Source organism: Manis javanica, chromosome 12, assembly GCF_040802235.1.
Source record: "Manis javanica isolate MJ-LG chromosome 12, MJ_LKY, whole genome shotgun sequence".
In the NCBI taxonomy this organism is placed as follows: domain Eukaryota; kingdom Metazoa; phylum Chordata; class Mammalia; order Pholidota; family Manidae; genus Manis; species Manis javanica.
The window spans coordinates 80,324,301-80,352,049 of record NC_133167.1 but is presented as its reverse complement, the minus strand read 5'-3'; the positions used below and the strand labels follow the sequence as shown (position 1 = coordinate 80,352,049).

The 27,749-nt window shown below is 41.3% G+C and overlaps 1 protein-coding gene and 1 pseudogene across 4 annotated transcripts in view; one reads left to right on the top strand and one right to left on the bottom strand.

Moving 5' to 3' along the window:
• LOC140845148 (disintegrin and metalloproteinase domain-containing protein 2-like) overlaps positions 1–25,741 on the bottom strand; it is a 57,021-nt pseudogene extending 31,280 nt beyond the window's left edge.
• Positions 25,742–26,028: 287 nt separating this feature from the next.
• LOC140845146 (uncharacterized) overlaps positions 26,029–27,749 on the top strand; it is a 66,385-nt gene continuing 64,664 nt past the window's right edge. For 2 of the 4 annotated variants that reach the window (XR_012123868.1, XR_012123867.1), the window contains exon 1: positions 26,036–26,668. Coding sequence is in view for 2 of the 4 variants with exons in the window: in XM_073218883.1 (XP_073074984.1) it covers positions 26,444–26,668 (225 nt within the window). In the remaining 2 variants the exon portion in view is untranslated. Of the gene's footprint in view, positions 26,669–27,749 lie in introns of all 4 variants that reach the window. The other 2 variants (XM_073218883.1, XM_073218884.1) reach the window with 2 other exon arrangements.

Genomic DNA, 27,749 nt, shown 5'->3' with positions numbered 1-27,749 from the left:
TTGTGTGTTCCAAAAAATTCCACAAAGTCAATTACAAAGGTAATATGTTGATATTTTATTTCAGATAATAAACAAAGCATGAATATTTTTAATATCCACAGATTTCTTATAAGTTAATAAGAAGGCAAACAAACCTTAAGAAAATAAGCAAAAGGGATAAGCTGTAAATTTAGAGAAAAGCTAATACCAGTGGCCAGTCAACATTAATTGGTGTTTAATTCTCAGTTAAGAAAACAGAAATTAAAATCACAGTGAGATACAATTTTATACCCACTGACTGGAGTAATTAAAGGGAAATATAAAACCAGTGGTTAGCAGGTATGAGAGGAAAATAGTATTTTCAGTTTTAACTTGGAGATGTGAAAAGTTATAGCCTTTTAAAAATGAATGGAGAGCATCTGTTAAAATAAAACAACATATATCCTTGGACCCATCAGCCCTACTCCTGGTGACTATTCTTACAGAGATTAAATTCCCAAAACATGAAGACTGAAATATGAGGATAATTCATGTAGCATTTTTCATACTGGCAAAGCAAAACAAAAAACAAAAGAAAACTGGAACAAAGTGAATGTCTATCAATTAGGAAATGAATGAATAAATTATGGCCCATGCCTACCATGAAATGCTATGCAGTCCTTAAAAGAATGATTTAGTATTCAGTTGATTTGAAGAATTTCCCACATACTTACACACAAAATGAGTGGATTAGATAATCCAAGCAAACATCAGAGACTATCAGATTTGATTATGGAAAAAAAAATAGTTAAATGTATACTGTTTACAGAAAACAGACTGTATTTTCCAAGATTTGTACAGCTTGAAAGTAAAAGTACTGAAAGGATATACCATGCAAACAACAATGATAAGGGAGCTGCGATCAGAAAGATATAAAATTATAAACATGCATCTAAGAGCAGGACCTGAAAATTACACAAAATACAAAATACAGAATTGAAGGGAGAAAAAAGTGTCAACAACATTTGGAGACTTAAGTACATGACTTTTAATAATAATGTAAAAGTTATAAGCAAAATACTAACAAACAAAATTATGCAACCTACACTATGTAAGAACTTGTTCACCATGTAAGAACTTGTTCGTTACGCTTCAGAAGACTGGAGACTGTTGAGAGTTAGGCTTGGGGTTGATTAATGATTGTGTATTGAGTCCTGCACTCTTACGTTTAACTTGATAAATTATGTGTTCAAAACCAGTTGAAGGCTCCAAGGGCTCAATTCTATAACTTGTATTTTCAAACTGTATTAAGCCCCTACAAATTCCAAAAAGGAAGTAAATAAATAATATAATGGATTTTTTTAAAGTCAACAAGATGCCACGTAAATAGTTTTTAAAGTAGTATGTAGATAATTCTCAGTCTTAGTCTTAGGGGGTAAAGTAGGAAAAAGTTACTCAGTATCCACAAACTTACTGAGTGGCACAGAATGTGGCCCAATGCTTTGACATTTGCCTAGCATTTAGCATTTCATGGTCTCCAAATACATCAAAAATCTTAATGCAAGATAAGTGTAGGAGACATTACAAAAATTTCCATACTATGCTTTTTCAATAACAGTTTTCCATAATAAGTCATGCTGAAACAGGCACGGTGGGCATAGTCAGAGTAGGGTGAAGGCTTCCAGGAAAACCAGGGCGGACTATTTACAGTCAGAGCAATGTAACGATGGGCAAAGAAGTCCCCACTGAAACTCTGTTAAGCATTATGCAAAGTCAAGGTCACACTAATTCTCTAGGGAAAGATACCTAAGAATATAGACATCTTCAGTGAGATCAGTTAAAGGTCAAAAGGCCAGGAGCAACTTGGCCTGGAATGTTTGAGTGTTCTGCAAGGGTATGAGCATAACCCATGACTCTGCTGTCAGCCCTAGCAATCAGACTATGACCCAGCCCACCTTGAGGACAGGGCAGGTGATGCAAGTCCACACCCCTAAGATTTTTCATGTTCTCGAAAAATCCTCAACTGCCTGTAAAACCCCCTAGACAACGCACCACCATGGGCTCTCTTGTTCCCTCCTGGCGTAAGCCGGAAGCTCTGTCCTTTCACTTTATCTCTAAATAAAAGCCTGTACCTTGCTCTCCTACCTTAAGTGTTTGTGAAGCTCATTCTTCAGCTTCATGAACAAGAACCCCAGCATCATCTTTGGGGGCTTGTCTGGGATAACTTCGGAGGTGAGTATCAGCATTCAAGCCTTTTCTTTCACTGTCCTTATAGAAGGAAGCCATCTGTGGCACACAAAATCGGGTGCTTGTCAGCCACTTACATGGGACTAGCCTGGCTGCCGATCTCAAAGTCTCAAGCAACAGGTTCCCCTGCGTCTCCCTCAGTGGATCCCCCGTCTCCCTTGGGAGCCGGGAAAGACACCTGAGTGGAGGCCAGGATTCCCCTTCAGAGGCGTCTCCTCGGATGCGAGGGACTGAGGAAAGCCGTGGGCAACTGCGAGAGTCTAGGCTGAGGCTACACTTTAGCGGCTTCTCAAAGGCCCGCGTATCTGGAATAAGACCCCGACAGCCCAACTGCGTATCCGTGAGAAACCACAATGTACAGATTGAGACACTGAACGCCAGACCATATATAAGAACAGAAGTCTGGCCTACAACCTGCAGCAACCTGCCCAGGAAACCAGCCCCGTGACTGACAATGAACAGGCCAGGAAGCCACAAGCCAGACTTTGTCGAAGTCGCATTGGCACCTCCAGCAACAATCCAGGAGGCTAAACAGTAACCTCCATGGCAATGAGCCCAATCAGCACTGGATTAAAAGCTGACAGCTTGCTTAATTTTTGTCCCTGCTTCCAATTTAAGACCAACCAGAGAAAGTCAAATAGGCATTCCTGAACAATCACATCAAATGCATCACTTCTAGTTAGCACCCATGCCAACAACTTCCTTCCAGTCAGGGCATTTCCCAAAGCTTTCCCTTTTGCTACTACAAAAACCTTCCCCGCTGCTCTTCCTGCCTTTGAATATTTGCTAAAATGTGAGTGATGGTGGCCGACTCCCGTGCTGTGGCATGCTCCGAATAAATAGCCTCTGCTTATTCTCATTTGTTTGCTTGTTTGTTGTTTATCATGAGTTCCTCAAGAGCTGAGGAACTCATCACATCATAATAAACTGCTGAAAACCAAAAATGAAGAGAATATCTTGAAATACACCAGAGAAATAATACATAACATTCAGAGGAATCATGATACAAATAACAATACTTCATATATTTGTATCATTTATTAATATATACACATTATTATACACAGAAAGAGAGACTGAGAGTGAGCAAGCAGGCATGCCAGGACACAAGGGAATGAAATGAAATGCTGAGAGAGAAGGCAGCCCTGGCATCCAGAGTTGGACATTAAGTAAAACTGCTCTTCAAAAACGAAGATGGGGATAATTGGCTTCTGACAGCATGAGCTGCTCTACAGACCTGCTCCCTACTGACAATGATACAAGTTATAAAGAACCACCTAAACCTCTGGAAATGGTCATAAGGACATATAAAAAAATGAATAAAAAGCTATTCAAGAAAACGTATGAAAGGTTCAGTAAGAAAAATGAGAGTGTATGGCATTTGAGCCAAGACCACCCCCTCCTTCGCCCCTCCAAGCTCAGTGAGCCAGGGACCCCATTCCCGCCTGGTGCAGCCAAGAGCTACTCTGGAAAGAGCACAGTGCAAGCATATCTATCCTGTCTCCAGATGCCGAATGCTGGCCTCAGTTCCAGACCAGAGTAATCACAATTTAGGGGGTCCCTTCTGCCCAGGCACCAGTCACAGAACAGGGGCTCTGACTCGGACATGGTGCCGTGGATCATCCTGTGACTCAGATCACCCTTGCCGCTGTCCTAAAGTCAGAGAGTGTTTCCATGTCAGGAGAGGCAAGCTGAGTTGTCAAGCCACTGCCCCCCTTCCTACAGCTCAGCTATTAAGGTGAGGGTATCCCTCAGGAAGAGGTATCCCACCATTCCCCCACTGCCTTGTCTTAATGTGGGCTGCTAAAACAAATTATAGCCTGGATGGCTTAAACAGCATCTATTTCTCACAGTTAGTTGTAAGGGCTTGGAAGTACATCAAGGCGCTGACTGATTTGATGTCTGGTGAGAAACTTCTTTCTGGTTTGCAGACAGTTGCCCCATGCCTCACATGGCAGAGGAAGAGATCATCTCTCTCAGATGTCTTATTATAAGGGCACTAATGCTAACATGGGGGCTCCACACTCATGACCTACTACCCTCCCAAAGGACTTAACCTCCAGATGCCATCACCCTGGGGATTAGAGCTTTAACATATGGATTTTGGAGGGACACAAATATTCAATCCACAGTACTATACATGCCCAGAACCCTGATCAAGAGATTTTGCCTGTAGAGAGAAGCAGGGCAAAAAACAGATGGCACCTAATCTCCCAGAGTAACTGAATTCATTTACAGCAGAGTTAGAGAAGTTCAAAGCTAAGAACACATTAAAAATTGGTAGAGGTTGTGTTGGGAGCAATTGGTAGGAGATTCATGTATTCAGTGAAGGTACAGGCTCCACTTTAGCCAGGATGGTTTGTAGGAGAGAGCTGGGGAAGTGGCTGGCTGGGAATACCCTCCTGGGGTAGAACACATATCAAACCCTGGCTTAGGAAACCATTCCTTCAAAGGAGTCCACATGTGATTGTATTAGAATGCAGAACAATTTGTACTCTGCTGCACTGTTGGACACAATGGAACAATCAGCTAACAAATTAGTACAGTTTAACAGTGGAAGAGGCAAAGAGAGCCCTCCAGATAAGTCGTACCAGAGTGACTGTGACCTACCCTTGGCTTTACCTCTGAGAAGTAATATCGGAAGTTTAAGAGTGTGTATGTGCACGTGTGTGGGTGTGTGTATGAGGGTATACTCCATTAAAATAATCCACCCAGTAACTAAACAAACAAGCAAATGGCAATTACAAGCCATAGGAGGGGAGGGGCAGCACTCGTAGTGGATATCATGTTATCTACACTGTCCCATGTTGACAAAAAATTATAAAACATGCACCCACTATGAAAACCTATATGCTAAGAAGCTGGAAAACCTAGAAGAAATGGACAACTTCCTAGAAAAATACAATCTCCCAAGACTGACCAAGGAAGAAACACAAAATCTAAACAACCAATTACAAGCAACGAAATTGAAGCGGTAATCAAAAAACTACCCAAGAACAACACCCCTGGGCCAGATGGATTTACCTCGGAATTTTATCAGACATACAGGGAAGACATAATACCCATTCTCCTTAAAGTTTTACAAAAAAAAAGAAGAGGAGGGAATACTCCAAAACTCATTCTATGAAGCCAACATCACCCTTATACCAAAACCAGGCAGAGACCCCACCAAAATTACAGACCAATATCCCTGATGAACGTAGATGCAAAAATACTCAATAAAAGTATTAGCAAACCAAATTCAAAAACATATCAAAAGGATCATACACCACGACCAAGTGGGATTCATCCCAGGGATACAAGGATGGTACAACATTTGAAAATCCATCAGCATCATCCACCACATCAACAAAAAGAATGACAAAGAGCACATGATCATCTCCATAGATGCTGAGAAAGCATACGACAAAATTCAACATCCATTCATGATAAAAACTCTCAACAAATTGGGTATAGAGGGCAAGTACCTCAACGTAATAAAGGCCATATACGATAAACCCACAGCCAACATCATACTTAACAGCGAGAAGCTGAAAGCTTTTCATCTGAGATCGGGAACAAGACAGGGATGCCCACTCTCCCCACTGTTACTTAACATAGTACTGGAGGTCCTAGCCACGGCAATCAGACAAAACAAAGAAATACAAAGAATCCAGATTGGTAAAGAAGTTAAACTGTCACTATTTGCAGATGACATGATATTGTACATAAAAAACCCTACAGACTCCACTTCAAAACTACTAGAACTGATATCAGAATACAGCAAAGTTGCAGGATACAAAATTAACACACAGAAATCTGTGGCTTTCCTATACACTAACAATGAGCCAATAGAAAGAGAAATCAGGAAAACAATTCCATTCCATTCACAATTGCATCAACAAGAATAAAATACCTAGGAATAAACCTAACCAAAGAAGTGAAAGACCTATACCCCGAAAACTATAAGACACTCTTAAGAGAAGTTAAAGAGGACACTAACAAATGGAAACTCATCCCATGCTCTTGGCTAGGAAGAATTAATATCATCAAAATGGCCATCCTGCAGAAAGCAATATACAGATTTGATGCAATCCCTATCAAATTACCAGCAACATTCTTCAATGAACTGCAACAAGTAGTTCAAAAATTCATATGGAAACACCAAAGACCCCGAATAGCCAAAGCAATCCTGAAAAAGAAGAATAAAGTGGGGGGGATCTCACTCCCCAACTTCAAGCTCTACTACAAAGCCATAGTAATCAAGACAATTTGGTACTGGCATAAGAACAGAGCCACAGACCAGTGGAACAGATTAGAGACTCCATACATTAACCCAAACATATATGGTCAATTAATATTCGATAAAGGAGCCATGGACATACAATGGGGAAATGACAGTCTCTTCAACAGATGGCGCTGACAGAACTGGACAGTTACATGTAAGAGACTGAAACTGGATCACTGTCTAACCCCATACACAAAAGTAAATTCAAAATGGATCAAAGACCTGAATGTAAGTCATGAAACCATAAAACTCTTAGAAAAAAACATAGGCAAAAATCTCTTGGATGTGAACATTAGCGACTTCTTCATGGATATATCTCCCCAGGCAAGGAAAACAAAAGCAAAAATGAACAAGTGGGACTATATCAAGCTGAAAAGCTTCTGTACAGCAAAGGACACCATCAATAGAACAAAAAGGTACCCTACAGTATGGGAGAATATTTTCATAAATGACAGATCCGATAAAGGCTTGACATCCAAAATATATAAAGAGCTCACGCTCAACAAACAAAAAACAAATAATCCAATTAACAAATGGGCAGAGGAACAGAAGAGACAGTTCTCCAAAGAAGAAATTCAGATGGCCAACAGACACATGAAAAGATGTTATCAGAGAAATGCAAATTAAAACCACAATGAGATATCACCTCACACCAGTAAGGATAGCTGCCATCCAAAAGACAAACAACAACAAATGTTGTTGAGGCTGTGGAGAAAGGGGAACCCTCCTACACTGCTGGTGGGAATGTAAAGTAGTTCAACCATTGTGGAAAGCAGTATGGAGATTCCTCAGAATGCTCAAAACAGACCTACCATTTGACCCAGGAATTCCACTTCCAGGAATTTACCCTAAGAATGCAGCACTCCAGTTTGAAAAAGACAGATGCACCCCTATGTTTATCGCTGCACTGTTTACAATAGCCAAGATATGGAAGCAACCTAAACGTCCATCAGCAGATGAATGGATAAAGAAGATGTGGTACAGATACACAATGGAATATTACACAGCCATAAGAAAAAAACGGGTCCTACCATTCATAGCAACATGGATGGAGCTAGAGGGCATTATGCTCAGTGAAATAAGCCAGGCAGAGAAGGACAAGTACCAAATGATTTCACTCATATGTGGAGTATTAAGAACAAAGGAAAACTGAAGGAACAAAACAGCAGCAGAATCACAGAACCCAAGAATGGACTAATAGTTACCAAAGGGAAAGGGACTGGGAACGATGGGTGGGAAGGGAGGGATAAGGGCGAGGAAAAAGAAGAGGGCATTACGATCAGCATGTATAGTGCATTGGGGACATGGGGAGGGCTGTGCTACACAGAGAAGACAAGTAGTGATTTTACAGCATCTTACTACGAAGATGGACAGTGACTGTGAAGGTGTATGTGGGGGGGACTTGGTGAAGGGGGAACCTAGTAAACATAATCTTCCTGTAATTGTAGATTAATGATACCAAAATTAAAAAAAATAGACTCTTATAATAATAAGATGTTTTAAGTGAGCTTCATGGTAACTACAAATAAAAAACCTATAGTAGATACACAAAAGGTAAAGGAGTCAAAACATATCAACACACATGCACACACACACATCAAATCATAAAGAAAGAGAGAAGGAAAGGAACAAAGGAACTATAAAGTACTCAGAAAGCAATTCTTTTATGGCAAGAGTAAATTCTTATGTGTAATTACTTTAAAGGCAAATGTTTTAAATTCTCCACAAAATACATAGGGTAGCTAAGTGGATTTTTTAAAAACATGATCCAACAATATGCTCCCTACAGACTCATTTTAGCTTTAAGTACACTTAAAGGCTGAAAGTGAAGATATAGAAAAAGTATCTCATGCAAATGATAACCAAAGAGAACAGAGGTGGCTATACTTAACATCAGACAAAATAGACTTTGAGACAAAAACTCACAGAGACAAAAAAATGTTACTATATAAAGATAAAGGGGTCAGTTCATCAAGAGGCTATAACAAGTTTAAGTATATATGCACCCAACATCAGAACATGTAAATATATAAAGCAAATTTACTGTGAGAACTGAAGGGAGAAATAGACAGCAGTAAAATAATAGTAGGAAAGGTCAATACCTGACATTCAACAATAGAAGAATCACCCAGAAAGAGAATCAATAAAGAAACAGAAGGAATAATAACTACATACAGATTAATGGACCTAACAGACATATATCAGAATATTCCACCCTAAAGCAACAAATACATATTCTTTTCAAGTGCACCTGGGATATCCTCCAGGGTAGATTATATGTTAGACCACAAAACAAGTCTTAACAAATTTAAGAATATTAAAATCATATCAAGTATCTTTTTCTGAAATTAACACACTCCTGAAGAGTGAGTCAAAAGAACAACCAATGAGTTAAATCAGAGGAAATTTTTAAATATCTTGAAACAAATGAAAACGGAAATACAACAGGAAAAGCAGTCCCAAAAGAGTTGTTTATAATGATAAATTCCTACATAAAGAAAAAAGAAAGACCTTCAGTATACAACTTGACTTTAACCTCAAGGAACTAGAAAAAGAAGAACAAACCAAACCTAAAGTTAGCAGAAGGAAGGAAATAATAAACATTGGAACAGAAATAAATGAAAGAGAGACTAGAAAACAATTGATCGGTGAAAGTGAGTTGGCATTTTTAAAAGATAGTCAAAATCAATAAACCTTTAGTTATCCTAAAAAGGACAAAGACAAATAAAATTATACATGATAGAAGAGACATTACAGCTGAAACCAAAGAAACTAAGGGATCATAAGAGACTGATGAACATTTACATGCCAACAAACTGAATAACCTAGAAAAAATGGAGAAGTTCCTGGAAATACACAACTTATCAAGATGGAAACAGGAAAAATGGAAAATCTGAACATATCAATAACCAGTAAGCAATCAGTAATCAAAAACCTCCTAATAAAGAAAAATGCCAGGACCTCATGGCTTCACTGGTGAAGTCTACCAAATGCTTAAAAAAATGTATCCCACTCCTCAAACTCTTCCAAAAACACTCCCAAAGCTATAAGACTAGTATTACTGTGACACCAAAGCCTGACAACAAGAAAAGAAAATTACAGGCTGATATGCTTGATGAGCATAGATTAAAAAAAAAAACAACTCACAGCAGCAGACAGTAGAGCAGTGTTGATCGGGGGGTGCATGGGAATGGGGAGATGTTGGCCAAAGGATACAAAGTTGCAGTTATGAAGGATGAATTCTAGAGAACTAATGTACTGGCATGATGTACTGAATCCTGGAAATATGTTAGAAGAGCAGACTTCAGATGCACTAATCACCAAAAAAAGTAACGATGTGAGGAGATGATATGTTCATTAAAGATGTTGATTGAGCATTAAGTGTCCAGGGTCTATTATCACAATAACATTAATTCCAAATCTCACCTGCTCACATTAGTTCCTTTCCACAGTGACTTTTCCATAGATAGCCCACTTGGGAGGTTAGTCCAGGGTCTTTGATCAGTCGGTGGTTCCATGAATAAAAACTGGTATGAAATACTCATGAGAAATAAGCAGGGGGCACCAAGGCTAGAGGAAGAGCCAAATCCCTTTCAGTGGAGAAAGCCAAGATTTAAATACTAAACAGCTAAATTCAAACTCCAAAATTAGGACAGAAGCCAAAATTGTGCTGAGAGATAAAGACAGCGGATTAGAGTTACAGTGGCCAACGAGTTCATAAAGGTGGCCAGGGCCAGTGAAAAAGGCCATGAACTGAGCAAATCCCATCAGATAAGCAGATTTGAGCCTAATGAGGTTGCCTCAAAAATAAGGAGGGTGGTTGAGCCTACAGTTGAAGTTTCCCTTCATTAGGAGAGAGGCCAAGGAAAGAAAGGACTCAAAAGAATGGCAGGATTCACTTCCCTTATTCTGTCTTCAGCCCAGTGTGTGACTCTACTCACCATAGCCCCTCTGAGGTCAACTCGATGTCATGAGTACTCAAGTAAAACTTCCTCCTGTCTGCCAAATTCCACACCATTTTCCCAATAGCACAAATGTGATGATACAGGGTGTCTCACAAGAAGCTCTGATAAAGCTCCAAGCATAATTTTCTATTATAACCCAATCCATAAGTCATAGAGCCAGGTCTGCAAGAAAGGAACCTATTAATTAGTATGGAAATGTGTACCAGACTCCCATGGGTAAAGGTTAAAAGACAGAGCTTCAACAACAATTTTATTAAGCAGTCTTGCCAGAGAGAGAACTCTGGGAGGCTGTAGGAGGAAAAGTGGAACCATCAAGTCCTTGACAGCATGAGGAGATTTCAAGGCTTTGCCAGTTGAATTTCCTATGGACTCTGTTGACAGAAGACCAACGTGATCCTGGAGGCATCAGCTGGGAATATGTCTTCAGAGCCTCCTATTAGGAGGACATATTTGCTTCATACTGCATGGAGAATCAAGAGGGAGGAAGTGGCTACCCCCTGACAAAAGTCATGCAGAGCTTCCTGCCAGCCTCCTGTCAGAAAGTTTGGTTTATTGACTCTTCCAGTCCTCACTGTGACTTGTCCTGTGCAGGATCTTAGAAACCCACACACTCCTTTCCCAGTGGAATGGCTATATAAAGAGTCACATACCAGCTCTCAGAAGTCACTTGCAACCAATCAATATGCTGAGAGGCTCTGTAAAAGAGGCAATAGCCCTCACAGCATGTCCAATTTCTCTGTCTTTTCACTTTTACATCTGTTAAAGGTCAGAGACTATATTTATCACAACCAAATATACATGGATATTGAAAAGGTATCTTTGCCAGTATATTGTTCTGAAATGGGATGGGGTGTGGAAAGGCTTCCTTCTCATTTCTTAAGTCTATGTTAATTAAAGCACATCACACTTTTATGTGTCTTTTCCATCAAAAGATTTCAAAGTATTTAAACAACTTTAATTAAGTTGCTCCAGCATCTCTCAGGAGCAAATCAATATTTTTCATTCTCCTTGCTACAGACTAGGGAAATAAAGCCCACACCCCAGCCCCCAGCTCAGATTTAACATTCTTTCCTTCAAATATGGAAAATTCCTCTTGAATCTATTTAATTACAAGGGAGTAAAATTTTCCTCTTAGGATGCTTTACCTTTCTTCCTGTTAGAGATGAGAAGGGAAAAAGAGAAAAAGGAAAGCCCTGAATAAGAATCTGAGAAAATATGATTTTGGAAGCCTGGATATTAAAAGCAAAAACAAAATATATTTTTAATCTCTCAGGCAATATGGGAAGATGTCTTATTTTTTCACCCTGTAAACAAAAGAAGTATAGCCATATTTTCAGAGACCTAAAAGATAAAAATAAAATCTACATTCACAAAAGCAACAGAATCAACTCTTCACCTCAAAAACGTCACCACAATGAATAAGAAATTGTTCCTCTATAACCCTGTGGAAGAAGGGCAGGGTGCTGATTTTTTCTTCTCTTTTCTTTGTAGGATAATTGGGTTTCTCTGTGTCTTTTGATTGAGGATTGACATTCTATATTCTCAAAATGTCTAATTGTCGATTGGGGGAGACTAGGCTTCCACAGCAACCAACAGATGTTGGGCTGTACTCAGCATGACAGCAGGAAAGGAAAACGCCACTTGGCCTTCTCTGCGGTGGCATTGTGCAGACTCAGGAAAAAAATAATCTAGAGGAAAAAAAGCAAGCTTACTCACATTTCTCCACCTGGGGGCTGCTGTTTGTAGGAAACAAATGGCTATAGTAATCGCTACACTCTGCCACCCTCCGAGGTTCACCTTGGAGACACATTTGAGCTCCTGAGATGGAGGCATTTTGCTGTTAAAGTGAAAGCTTGAGTGCCTGTGACTCGCCCTTAAAGGCTTTTCGAAATAGAGGCCTTGTGCATTTCCTGCCTTGGAAGGCTCTGAATCTGAGACCATCTCAACCGAGCTTTTATCTACACTTGGATTTGAGCAGCAGCTTCACCACACAATGCAACAACCTCTACTCCTCTTTTCAGAGCATAAACCAAAGGGAAATTGCAGCCATTAGGCAAGATAAATGGACACTATAGGCTATGAATATTTGCTCCTTGGTAGTCTGTTCAGAGACACTTTATCTCAATGCCCTGTAAGGTAGTTTTGGTAGATCTTGGTGACCAAGAGGGTGTTGACATTCTCTCTCTGTTCACACACATGCACTGCCAGGGAAATTAACCTTCCCAGAGAGAGCATTGTTGTTTGATGTGGGGAACATAAATGCAATAGCATGAGTTGACAGGAAAGGCTAACCAACAGCAGCCACTTCTTTGCCTATTGTCCCCTTTAGGAAAAAGAAATCAACATCAAGCGCCTAAAGATTCACTGCGGAAGGCCTACACATATGATAATCATACACCCTAGCTTATGACTGTTTTCCTGGTATGGTTCTTACTAATGTTCCCTTTTCTCTTTAGAAGGGTCCTGATTTAAATGATATATGGTCACACTACCTATCAAGATCTTCCCCAAAACAAAGGAATAGAGAGGAAAATACTCTAACAGTTAAAGACAAAACAGCTGGTCCTAGAGAAGGAAGGGATTTACTGGAAAGGAATGAGAGCTTGGACCAATTTCCTTATAGCACCCTGGACTGTACGTTTATGCCAGGTATTAAAGATGTGAACACATAAAGACCTCTGCATCCATGCTGGTATAGCAACAGGTCTACATACTGTGGCTGGGTCATGTGGACTTGAACAATGTATGTACCAGAAACAACCATAGTAGAGTGAAGATTAGAGAACATTTCTTCAGTGTTTGGACACTCAGATAAGCCACCTGTCTCCAAAACTATTACTGAGTTGAATTTCTCCCAACCATGACTAGTGTGGACACAAACTCAGAACTAATTTGATTCAGAAAAATTAAACTAAGCAGTATTTCTTACAGCCAGGTGAGAAGGTAGAAAATCACAAGCACTACACAAGCAACTAAGAACTTCTGCTTGTATCACTAAGGTAATTGGTGTACAGGTGGCAGTTATGTGTTGGACCAGGTGGTTGAATCAGGAGGCTTTGTCTCCTTCAGTAAGTATGTGAGGTCAATTCTCAGTGGCCAGGGATTCCCTCAGGGCCGAGTGAGCCGAATGGGAAAGAATGGAGGGAATCGCTCATGGAAGCATGGCACGGTCATTAGTTTATTCAGTTGATCCCACATATATTTATTAAGCACTATTAACCGTACTATTGTAGTCATGGAGCACCTTACTTCTTGCCCATGGACTCCCTAGGCTATGCCCAGGTCCCTCCTACAAGCACACATTGTCTCAAAATGAAGTCACCCATGGGAGAGATACGTGAACAGGAGAGGTTTTCAGGCCCAAGTAAAACACAGGACTCCATGGGCCCAGGGTTCCTATCTGAGACAGAAAGGTTAAAACAAAGGAAGAGCCAAAGTTATAATAATTAAAAACACACAGCCATTCAGAATTAAATGACTGAAGTAGAGCTCTGATGGAAAAGCGTCTAGGAGATCACAGATTTAAATATTAAGCTAACATCTAATTAATGGATTAATGTTCTCTTAAAGGAACATAAGCATTCGAAGGTGTAAGCAGCATAAAATCATTAAGGAGGAGGCCTGAGAGAAAGCATACCTGCCTCTTCCATGGTGCTTTCTATATGCTAGGAGTCGCGGTGCGGTGCTGTGTGGCTGCTAGGGGTAACTTCTAGACTTGATATGTTAATGAGGGCCTCAGGGAAGGGCTCCTTGGAGGAAACCAGGTTGTTCAAATGAGAACATCTGAGAGGTTATATTAAACCAAGGTTCATGAGTCAAGGAGCCTGTGAAGATTTTAATGTCCTGCCTGTTATTTCCTACTTGAACTTCCAAAAAGAGAGCACACGATAATTTGAAATCATGAATGGTAATGAGCTGTAAGACTGTCCACAGACAGCAGAGGGGATCAGAACTCATGGAGCATCCTGGGCTCACTGTTCCTGAGGAGTGTGTGGTGGGCTGGGGTCTGCAATGGACTTTGAGGTGTGGGGAGGAGACAGGTGGAACAAGGGCAATGAATTTCATACTGTGTGCTCACCTCCAGCCATCCTGGCCAACAGCAACTCACGCTAATGGTGCTTATTTTTTTCCGAGCTGCATTTTGCTAGATGCCTCTCGGTGAATATGGTAATAATAATAATAATAATAATAATAATAATAATAATAATAATAATAATAATAATAATAATAATAAAAAATAATAGAATTAGCCGTGACCTACACCTTGAGGGGACATGATGATGAGTACTATGCAGGGTTGGCCCCACATTTGCAGAAGAGCCTTCAGAATGAGTCTGGGTGGCTGCCCAGAAGGAAACTGAGCAAGTCCACTATGTCACTTACTGAAGCCAACAAGGAGCTGTCAAGTGAAGGTGACCCTCAGCCACAGTCACCTGTGACTAGATCCAAACCAGAGGCCTTGAAGTGGGAAGCACTAGCTCCAGACTATCCTTCCTCTGAGAGGCTACAGGGCTACAGGGCTCTCGGCACAGGGTTGATTTAAGCCTTGCAGCTGCTGCATTAAAAACTGTGTGTGCGGCCACTGAAACCCTCTTGCTCCTGCCCCCATCCCAAAATAATTATCAGTTACAGCACGGGTATTAAAATGGCACTTTAAAAAATTAAAATACAGTTCTAAAAAAAACCGGCCATATAAATGTAGAATTAGTTGCTGTATATGCTTCAAATCACAGAAAGACTATTTTATTTCTGTCACAGTGAAAAGTGCTTCATCAGGAGGAATTCATGTGGAGACCCAACCATGTCCTAGTTATTTTGTGTTTAATATGTTTGAGATGTTTAATTATTTTTTATTAATTCATTTGCCATTAAACTGCCCAAAGACTTTGATGTGTTCTGTACTGCGTGGCTTGCTGGGATGTCAGCTCTGCAGTCCCAGCTTTAAAGGAGTCAATGTAAAGCCCAGCAGTGGGGGTCAAAACAGATGCAGATTCAAATCCTGGCTCCATTACTTCCCTGTTGTGAGGACTTTGACAGGAAATATCTCTGAGCTAAGGTCTCACCATTTGTAAAGTGCGTTAGGCAATGATCTGACCTCATAAGGTGTTAGGAGAACAGGATGAGAAAATGAATGCAAAGCATTTTGGACTTGTGACTAGCTTAGCCAAGCACTCAATAAATGGTAATTATTACTATCATTATTATTCTGCAGAAATGCTAACTATCTACTATACATGGAAGTAAAATACACAAATCATTGCTTGCCTTGCCTGACACTGGTACAGATTTCTTGGGAGGAGCCCAATCCCAATTAAGTCAGATAAATGTGAAAGAAATCAAGATGAAGAGAGGCTTTTAGCTTGGCCTGAACCACCTTTGGACCCTGGTCCATACTTTTAATCTTGTCTTAGTCATTGCCAAAGAACACTCGATTTCAGTCGGCTGGTTTCCTTAGTGTCCACTGAGCCCCCCGGCACCTCACTTAAGCCTGTTGTGAACACGTCAACCTTCATCCTAACTCCCTCTGCCACTCACTGAAGAACTCCTGACAGAATCAGATGATTTAGAAATCAGAGGAACTTGAATGAAAGAGAAAGAAAGGGCCTTGGTGTTCATTTAGCCCTCTTTTACAACAAGAAAACTGAGTCCTGAAAGATTAAATAACTTGCTCACGGTCATACAAGTAGGTGACACAGAGCAAAGATTCAGGACTCCTGACCCCCCGTTTAACCATCTTCCTCAGCTGCCGTGGCTTTCTGGTTTGTGTCAATTTGGCAACTGCTTAGACATTCTGAATAGCTACTTAACATTCTCTACAGGGAGATTTTGGGGGGTAGCTTAAGCAGAAAAACAGGAATTAGAGGAAAACGTCTCTGCGTCTGTCTTTACTACCCATTTATAAGTGTCTACCTCCAGAAAGAAGAGAAAAAAGGAGGTAACAGGTATTGAACCCTTATTTTGCAGCCAACACCAGGCTGCCATGTCCCTCTATGGCCTCACATTCTCCAAGCTTCACCAGCCTAGATCTAAAAGCTGAGGAAAATAAATGCCCTTTCCTAACATAATGATCAAACCAGACGTCCTCACAGTCCCTCCCCCTAAATGAAATCTGGAAACCTGGTGGGGATGTCTCACTTCTGCTATGAACATCTTCACAATGCCCACCATTTTCCTCTTCTCTTGCTGCAGGCACTGAAAATTACTTTTTTGCAAGACTAATTCAACTGATATGAGGCAGACTGTGAAACCACCACAGCACAACTCTCCCTGCTTTTCTGTACATGCATTGGAGTACCTCAGGAATCAAGCTGCTATGTTTTTCTGCAGCGCATCACAGTCCAGTAGGAATCCAAAAAGAGGGTAATGCTGTACATTGGCACAGACAACACGTAGTTATGACAAAACCAGTCTCTTATTCTCAGTATTCATGTAGCAAACAAGGCTTTTCTTTGTTCACTGTAGCCGGTCTCCTAAGACTCAGAAATAGATCTGCATAGGCTCTGGTAGGCAATGGATGGTCCCCAAATCGCATCTGTACTTCTACACTTCCATCAGGTCCTTAAAATTGGTCATCTAAGCTTCTTCCTTGCCCCAGAATGAGTTACCCTCCCTGCCCCTCCCGAGGCTCCATTTTCACAGAAAAAGTCAATCCTGGGCAGCAGGATTGCCCGCCCAGTCACATCTGAGCACTAATCTAAATTTACAGGCTGTGCTTGCACAAACTTCAATTCATTTGATTTCTACAAAGCTGTTGGAAGTAGGAAGTATTGTTTCTATTTTTCAGATGCCAGCTCAAGGTCACAGAACAAAGGCATCCAAGCCAAGAATCAGAGCAAGGAGCTGACCCTCTGTCTGAGCTCACGTCCTTGGCACTAGGCTACGGTGCCTCCTACAGGACTTGGGGAAGACCCCACTCTCCATCTCTTGACCACGGTCCTGTACTGTGTGCCTCCTTCCACTGAGCCTGTTCCCGGCTTTTCTTATTTAAGAGCGCCTTGTGATTTTACCTGTTCCTTCTGTGAATGAATTTATCGCAGTGTTTCTATCCTACCTCCATCACTCCTGTGGCCTACTTGGGACAACTCTAGAGTCTCTGATGTTCTCTTACAATCCAGCCACTGATACCTACTGTCTGGCTCATTGCATGTTAAAGACAAGCATTTTCTAAAGAAAAATGCAACTACACCATTACTTCTGATTAAAACTTCTGGTGAACTGGGTACAAGCAAGCAAAACTGTCAGACATCCTGACAGTGACTAATAGAAGCTTGTGTGTTTATATATCTTTTAGTGAATTATATATGCTGTATTGTAAATACGGATGGCAAGCTATGCAATTTATCTCCTATTTTCTTTAATGGTCTGGCCCATAAAAAGAGGTCAGTCATGGTGAGGCCTTCTTGGAATGATAACCTGGAAATAAAACTTCCATAGACACTTAAATGTAATTCCACATCCTGAAAGAAGGACGGACCCCTTGACTCTGATTTAGCCTGACATTACTACAGCCATGAACAACTTATTGGGAAGATCCTGTACATTTTTCACATCCAGAGGCCATCAATTATCATAAGGATTGCACACAAAGAACAGTTCCTGACATGCTGGACTCTCAGTATTTGAGCTTCAGTAATAGGACTTCCAGGGATTAAGGCCCTTAGGGTGATCACTCTGAATAGTATGGAACTATGAAAGGCAGGTTCAATAGCAGCTACCCCTTTTCTTCTATGCTTCATGTTGGCAAAGTGCCAGGTCTCTTAACATCCTGAAAAGATGCTATCCTTGATCAATTTAACTGCTACTTCCTCATATACTTTGGGGCACAGCAGAGACATTGTAAACTGTCTTTTTGGGATTAGAAATCCCTAAACCAGCTATATGGCAGGGAAGCCTGGAATTTAGACAGATGTCCCTATTTGTTTGTGGTATCTGTTATCCAGTTGCTCATCTTAACGTCAGATCACCAGGAAAATAATATTCGCAGCAAGACCAACATATCGTCCCTCATTATATTTTCCAAAGTATTTTTGAAACATTAGTTAATTTAACACTCACGTATTATGTCATGTCTTTTCTAATTGTCCTATCCTCTGCTTTAGCACAAGCTTTAAGCACACTTTACCCAACTTCGCACCACCTAAAAAGATCAACACCCATCCCGTGTCTTCAACTTAGCCTTGTTCTCCTTCAATGATTCTTTTTGTTTCAGCCTTGCTAACAATTTTCTAAAGGCTCTAGATCTGAGTTATTCAACAGGGTGGACACTACCCACATGTTACTATTCAAATTTACAAAAACCAAATATAACGACAAGTTCAATTGCTCAGACACATTGGCCACATTTTCAAGTTCTCAATATGTTTTCAAATAGCTGCACATCTGTTAATGACTATTGTAAATGACAGTGTAAACATAGAATGTTTCCATCAACTCAGAAAGTCCCATTGAGCAATGCTGCTCTACAGTAAAAGACCAAGTATTGCTGATGTGGTCATTGTTTTGTGTTATTGATCTATCATAAATTCACCTTTTATCTATAACCTATTCAACAATTTCTCTTCAAGCTATAATGGGCTAACAGACTATATTTGTCCTTTGGTCTTACATAACTAGAAAACTGGGAAAAATTACACACAGCATATTTGAGTGTTTAGGCATTGGGAAAGAGGTAGCACAGAACCTGATCTCTGAAAAAAGTGAAACAAAGAAAGTAAGTTCTATGACTGACCCAACTTATACTGGGTGACAGCTCCTAAGCCTCAGAGAAGAGTAGCCTAAACAAAGTCTGGGAATTTCCATCAGTCTCTGTAGAGAAGACAGGTATTAGAGTGAAGGGAAGTTAACAATCGGAATGAATGAGGTGGAGCACCAAGAGAAGTGACTACATAACATACAGAGAGATAGAAATTCAGATGTTTATAGAGAGGTCCCATCACGTATTTGACTGATTAATATACAGAGAATTAATCACAGAGAACTACCCAGGGATGGAAAAAGAACCACTGGAAACAATAGACTGAAAAATAATTCCCAAAGAGGGCTGTGCATAGGTTTTGTTTCCACTAGCTGGAAGTGGAAAAGAACTAGTTAATACACATCAGGTCAAATCCAGAGAAGGATATCAACTTAGTAGTGGGTATAAGTTATCCCAAGACTAAAGGACTCTCCGGGGTCACTCCAGCAAAGCTTAAAAGCAATCTTTAAAAGGATCTGCCTCCTCCTGAATAACTTCACTGAGGGCCAGAACAACCTACACTAGTTAAAGAAATTCAAGAAAATCTGGCTCCCCAAATCACAACATTCACAAATTGGGCATCCAATAAAAAATGAACACATATGCCAAGAAACATGAAAATAGGACCCAAAACCAGGAGAAAGTCAACTGAAACAGACCACCAAATGACAGATAATGGAATTAGCAGATAAAGGCTCCTAACAGCTAAGTAAATAGGCTCTAGAAGACCAATAAGGTATGAGAAAACATGAATATTAGGCAGAAAGAAAAGGAATATACAAAATTAACCCCAAATGAAACCTCTAGAGATTATAAATGAAATATCTAAAATGAAAAACACACCCTGGATGGAATTAAGAGCAAGTTGTATGCTAGAGAAGATTAGTGAATTTGAAGACATAGCAATAGAAATTATCGAAATCCAACAGGAGAAAAATGACTCAATAAACAAAATGAATAGAACATCAATGACATGTGGGATGATAGCATCATCTCATACATGTATCTAGTTTCACGCAAAAAAAAAAGAAAAGAAAAAAGGCTTTTCTTTTTTTTCAAATTAGATGAATGAACATTTAGAACCTACTGAACCAAAAGTCTGAGTAATATCCAAGAAGGATAAACAAAAGTAAGACCACACCAATACACATGATAGCCAAACTCCTGACAACCTGTGATAAACAGAAAATTCGAAAGGCTTTTGGGGAAAAAAAAGAACGTTAATATAAAGGAGAAAGAAGAAAAATTTTATTAAACTTCTCTTGAAAAAATGCAAACTAGAGGAAAATGCAGCAACATCTTTAAAGGCTGAAATGATAAAACAGTCTACCCAGAAAATACCTTACAAAAACAAAGGTGAAATCAAGACTTTACAGACAAAAAAAAAAAAAAAGTTGAGAAAATATCTAGCAAATCTATACTACAAGAAATGAAACGTATTTCTTCAGGCAAAGGGAAAATAATACCAGACACAAATTCACATCTACTCAAAGGAATAGAGTTCCAGAAATGGGGGTAAATATTTAAAAATAATATTTCTCAAAATTTTTAATCTCTTCGAAAGGTAATTGACACCTTAAAAATAATAGTATATCATGGGATTTATAATATATTAACATATAAAAACAGAGCATATGGAAGCTTAGTTTTAAGGTTTGTGATTGTACACAAAATGGCATAATTTTATTTGAAAGTTAACTGTGATAAGTTCAAGATGCAAATTGTAAACACTAAAGCAAACACTAAAAAAAAGTTGTAGTAAATGAGACAATAATAGAGAAAGGAAATAAAGCTAATAGCAGAATCAATGAAATAAGAAACACAAACAATAATGAATATCAATTAAACCATATGCGGTTTCTTGGAAAAGATTAGCAAAATTGAAAATACCAGCCAGACTAATCCAGAAAATAGGGATAACACAAATAATCAAAATCAGGAACGTAAGAGAGATCATCACTACACATCCTAAAAATATTAAAAATATATGAAACTTATGAATAAGTTTATGAAAGAAGTAAACATCATTGGTAAGGTGTAAAAGACCCAACTACCAATACTCACTAAGAAGAAATAGATGAACAAGTTCTACATGTAACTTCTAAAATTGAAATCATAGACTAAAAATTCCAAAGACTACTGCAGACCAAGATAGTTTCATTAGTGAATTTTATTCAACATTTAAGGAAGAAATATTACCAATTAAATAAAAACTATTCTATACCATAGAAGATGGTGAGCACTCCAAGTGAGTTTATGAGGCTAGTGTTATCCTGATTCCAAAACCTGACACAGATATTGTGGTAAGAGAAACTATAAACCAATATACCTCATGAACATATATGTGAAAATTCCTGACACTTTTAGCAAATCAAATCCAGCAATGTATGCACTGACATACATCACAGTAATGCAAAAAAAAGAACTACATGATAAGTACATGTAAAATCACTTGACAAAATTCAACACCCAACAATTATAATTCTCAGTAACAGGGAACACAGGGAATGTCCTCAATCTGACAAAGCTCATCTACGGTAAAACCAATAGATAACATCATCATTAACAATGGAAAACTAAATAATTTCTCTCTAGATCAAGAATGTGGCAAAGATATCCTATCTTACCACCTCTATTCAACATTATCCTGGAGGTCTTAGAAAGTGAGAAAAGATTAAAAAAAAAAACTAAAATAGAAAGCACACTGATTGGAAAGAGAGAAATAAACTCTTTATTTGCCAATAACATGACTGAGTATGTAGTATCCTAATGAATCTACCAAAAAGCAACTAGAAATAAGTGATTTCAGTAACTCTGTAGCATACAATATCAATATACAAAGGGTATTGTATACTGTATTCAGTGAGGGAAGTGTATTGATCACATATATTTATACTGTAGCAATGTCAGATTGTGAGAACAGATGCTATCACTTATTCTCAGTTATTTACCTTTCTAATTATGAATTGGTAATAGAAAGCCTGTAGAGTCTATAAAGCAAGAGACTATGACCCTTTTATTAATAGAAGGAATCTTCATTTATTCAGTAAGTATTTAGTATGTGTTAGGCACTGTGCTAAAAACACAGGGGTCCCCAAAATGAGAAGGGCCTCAATTCCTAGGGTAGGACCCCCAATATAATACCTAAGTACACACACAATGAATATTTTCAAGAATATGTTTACAGACACAAGTGATGAAAAATTATTTGCATCTGAAGAATTGGGGAATGGCAGTGGAAGTATTGTGTCAATCAGGAGAACCTTAATGGTGAAAAGATGCTCCACATTGCTTAATCATCAGAGAAATTAAAATTAAGATCACAATGAGATATCACCACACACCAGTTATGATGGCAACCATCCAAAAGACAACAACAAATGCTGATGAGGATGTGGAGAAAGGGGAACCCTCCTACACTGCTGATGGGAATGTGAATTAGTTCAACCATTGAGGAAAGCACTATGGAGGTCCCTCAAAAAACTCAAAATAGAAATACCATTTGACCCAGGAATTCCACTCCTAGGAATTTACCCTAAGAATGCAGCAGCCCAGTTTGAAAAAGACATATGCATCCGTGTTTATCGCAGCATTATTTACAATAGTCAAGAAAAGGAAGCAACCTAAGTGTCCATCAATAGATGAATGGATAAAGAAGATGTGGTACATATACATAATGGATTATTATTCAGCCATAAGAAGAAAACAAACCCTACCATTTGCAACAACATGGATGGAGCTAGAGGGTATTATGCTCAGTGAAATGAGCCAGGCGGAAAAGACAAGTATCAAATTATTTCACTCATGTGTGGAGTATAAGAACAAAGAGAAAAACAGAAGGAACAAAGCAGCAAGCAGACACACAGAACCCAAAATGGACTAACAATTACCAAAGGAAAGGGACTAGAGAGGATGGCTGGGAGGGGAGGGATGGGGGGGTGGGAAGGGACATTATAATTAGCACACATAATGTGGGGGGCAGAGCACCGGGAAGGCAGTACAACACAGGGAAGTAGTGATTCTATAGCATCTTATGCTGATGGACAGTCACAGTAATGGGGTATGTGGTGGGGACTTGATGATGGGGGGAGTCTAGTAACCATAATGTTGCTCATGTAATTGTAGATTAATGATACCAAAAATAAAATTTAATTAAATTAAATTAAAAGAAAAGAAATAAAACAAACAAATAAATAAAATATGTGGTACATATACACAATGAAATGTTATTCAGCCATATGAAGAAAACAAATCCTACCATTTGCAACAACATGGATGGAACTGGAGGATGTTATGCTCAGTGAAATAAGCCAGGTGAAGAAAGACAAGTACCAAATGATTTCACTCATTTGCGGAGTATAACAACGAAGGAAAACTGAAGGAACAAAACAGAAACAGACTCACAGACTTCAAGAAGGGACTGGTGGTTACCAAAGGGGAGGGGTGAGGGAGGGCCAGTGGGGACAGAGGGAGAAGGAGATTCAGGGGAATTATGATTGGCACACATGGTGTGGGAGGGCGCCGGGGGACAGACAGTGTAGCACAGAGAAGGCAAATAGTGACTCTGGCATCTTACTACACTGATGGGCAGTGATTGCAATGGGGTACAGGGGGGACACGATAACAGGGGTGAATGTAGTAACCACATTGTTTTTTCTGTGAAACCTTCATAGGAGTGTATATCAATAATACCTTAATAAAATAAGTAAATAAATAATCTTACTTCTTGGCAAATAGTGAATCTGTGGCATCTTACTTCACTGATGGACTGATGGACAGTGACTGCAAAGGGGTATGGGGGGGCTCGATAACATGGGTGAATGTATTAACCACAGTCTTTTTCATGTGAAACCTTATTAGGGGTATATATCAATAATACCTTAAAAATAATAAAGAATCTTACATCTTAACTTCCTGGGTGTTAAAATGCAACCTTATAAATAAATAAGTAAATAAATGAATGAATGAATGAATGAATGACAACACCAAGAACACTTTTCTGAAGACGTGTGAAGGCTTCTGTAAGCAAAGCCATCATTTAAAGCCTATCATAAAAACCACTAAATGGATGCTTTAAAAGATTACCAGTGTAGAATTTTGGGGAGAGGAAGAAAGTAACAGAAATGTTCACATGAAAACCTCTGAACATGCATAATATCTTCTTTTGGTAAGATGTCTAGCTAAGTAACTTTCAATTTTAAGAATAGAAGCAGTCATTTATTCAACAAATATTTGAGAAATTACTTTGTTCAAGGCACTTGCTAGGTGCTGAAATTAATTTGTATTTGTAATTGTTTGCAAAATTAATTGTAATTGAAATTAAATTATAGTTATCTGCTAAAAAAAAATGCAATCTTATCTTTAAGATAGGATCCTTCCTGCCTTTCACTATGTTGCTTGTGACTGAGTTTATTTGCCATTTTGATCGCCCAGGTCACGTATTACTTGATTAGGGGCTGGAGGAGGAAAAGCAGCATCTGGGCAAAGTTAAAGATAAACTAGGCCTTTGAGCAGGCTAAAGTAAAATTTTACAATAGCCTCATTTAATTGACACAATGAAGACATGGGCCATGCTGAGGTATTTTCTTATCTGGAGGATGTTCAAACATTCCAGGCCAGGTTACTTCTGGCTTCTTAGTTTTAACTAATCTTCACTGAAGAAATCTTATACTCCTAGTTTGATATTTTACTTTGGAGAATTAACGTGACTCTGATTTTGCTTCATTGTTTAATAGGGAGTTTTGGTAGGGGTCTTTTTCCAGAGGCCGTCATGCTACTCTGACTACACTCATGGTCCCTGTCTCAGAATCTCTGTGGCTAGTTATAAATTACTCAGCTGCAGATTACAAACCGAAATGACACAAAGATATAAACTTTTAAATACAAGAAAATGCACTGTCAGTTCCCAGACCAAAGTAAAGAAACTTAATTCCCAAGTAAAAAACACGATACCTCATGAAACATTTTTTGATTTTAAAGGCGCTTCCTCGGGGCGGCCTCTTCCCCGCCGCCCCGCCGCGGGTCACCCTTGAACTTCAGCCCGCCCGGCCCTCGCCCTCGAGGCCCCCGCCGGATAAATCCACACAACGCAAAACGCCCGTCGGATAAATCCACACAACGCAAAACGCCCGCCGGCCTCCACGTCTGAGCCGCCCGTTCCGTCCCCTCCGCCGGAGGCCCCGGCCCGAGCGGCGGTAGCAGGTCGGCGGCGCGGACCCAAGCCGGGAGGACGCGCGCCGCGGGGCGGAGACCAGCCGCGCTCACCACCGGGTCCCGGAATGAGGAGCTGCGGCTCCGGCGAGCCCCTACCCCGAGTCGGCCGCTTCCCGGCCCCACGGGCCACGCGCTGCCCGCCGAGCCACCTGCACGGCCGCCCCCTCACCGGCTCCACCGCGACCTCAGGCGGGGGCAGGGGTCCCCGCGCCCCGCAGACACCTACCTTCCAGCCCGCAAGGCCATCGCTGTCGCCTTCATCCCTGAGGAAGGTACCGCGGGAGGTCGCTCTCCCGCGGGCGCTAGCGACGCTACTAAATCTTGAATAGAGCGGCGGCGCCTGCAGCTACTGCGCAGCCGCCGGACTTACGTGTTCTCCCCGAGAGCCCAATGGCTGCTTACGCAGCGGCGCCGGCCGGTCTCTGACTGACGGCGGCCGTGCCCAATGATCCCACGGTGCCGCCAGGCAGTCAGCCAATGGGAGCGTGGCTGGGGCCGCGGCGGAGGGCTCGGGGCCGTGGTTTTGATCTTCACACTCCGACTCGCCGCCTCGGGCGTCATGTGACTGTGTATTAATGACACCACAATCAATAAATAAGTAAATAAAAATAACACGTGGGTCATCTCAAGAAAAATTAGAAAGTACATTGAACAAAATCAAAGTCCCGGTCGGACAGCCCTCGCGGCCAATGAGCGTGCAGCGTCCCGCGCAGGCCCGCCCCCATCATAAGGCCGCCGCGGCGAATGAGCGTGGCACGTCAGGCTCAGGGCCTCCCACGACTGACGGCATTCGAGGCCAATGAGGGAGCGGCTCCGCGGAGCAGGTACCCATTGGGCGCGCGCGCAGAAAACGTACCTCCGGCGGCTGCGTAGTAGCTGCAGGCGCCGCAGTTGCCGTATTGAAGAATCAGTAGGTTCGCGAGCGCCGCCAGGAGGAGCTGCTCCCGCGGCTCCGTCCGTGGTCCTGTCCGCCGTCTTTCTCCGGGCGCCTCCGGCCCTCCTTCCCTCCGTCCCTCCTTCCCTCCGTCTCCTACGCGCAGCGAGCCCGGGGTAGCCCAGATGGTGGACCCGCGCTGTGCTCGGCTTCGCCTTCCTCCCGGAGCGGAGGCGCCGACGGCACCGACCTCGCCCGCTGGCCTCCCGGCGCCGCACTCGCCGCTTCGCCAAGGCCTCCGAGAGCCCGGCCGGGAAGAGGCTCCCGCCACCGCGGACTTGGCGGCGGAGCGTCCAGAGCGGCCCCGCTTCAGGGGTGAAGGCGACAGCGACGGCTCTGTGGGCCAGAAGGTACGTGGCCGCGGGGACCCCTGCCTCCGCCTGTGGGCGCGGTGGAGCCGGTGAGGGGGCGCTCGTGCGACGGCTCGGCGGGCGGCGCGGGGCCCGCGGGGCCGTGGAGCGACTGACGCGGGTGCTGGGTCCTCGCTGGGCCCGGCTCGGGGCCGCTCCGCCGACCTGCCGCCGCCGCCCGGGCCGGGGCCCCAGGCGGAGGGGCCGGGGCCGCGCAGGCGGGGAGGCCGGCGGGCGTCTTGCCGCGTGTGGAGGTTTTCGGCGGCGGCCTCGAGGGCGAGGGCCGGGCGAGCAGAGGGTGAGGCGGGACCCGCGGCGGGGCGGAGTGGGAGAGGCCGCCGGAGGCCGCGCTTTCAGAATTAGTAGTGTTCATGTGTGTAGACTCTCTTTTTTTCTTGGTAAGTCTGGCTAGGGGTTTACTATTTTATTTATTTTCTCGAAGAACCAGCTCCTGCTTTCATTCTGTCTATTGTTTTACTCTTCTCTGTTTTATTTATTTCTGCTCTAATCATTATTATGTCCCTCCTTCTCCTGACTTTGGGCCTCATTTGTTCTTCTTTTTCTAGTTTGGTTAATTGTGAGTTTAGTGTTCATATGGGATGGTTGTTCTTCCCTGAGGTAGGCCTGTGGTGCAATATGCTTCCTTCTTACCACCGCCTTCGCTGAGTCCCACAGATTTTGCCTTGTTGAATTATTGTTGTTATTTGTTTCCATATATTGCTTGATGTCTGTTTTTATTTGGTCATTGATCCATTGGTTATTTAGGAGCATGTTGTTAAGCCTCCATGTGATTGTAGGCCATTTCGTCGTCTTTGTGTAATTTATTTCTAGTTTCATACCCTTGTGGTCTGAGAAGCTGGTTGGTACAATTTCAGTCTTTTCAAATTTTCTGAGGCTCTTTTTGTGGCCTAGTATATGATCTATTCTTGAAATTGTTCCGTGTGCACTTGAGAAGAATGTGTATCCTGCTGCTTTTGAGTGGAGAGTTCTGTAGATGTCTAAGGTCCAGCTGTTCTAATGTGTTGTTCAATGCCTCTGTCTCCTTACTTATTTTCTGTCTGGTTGATCTGTTCTTTGGAGT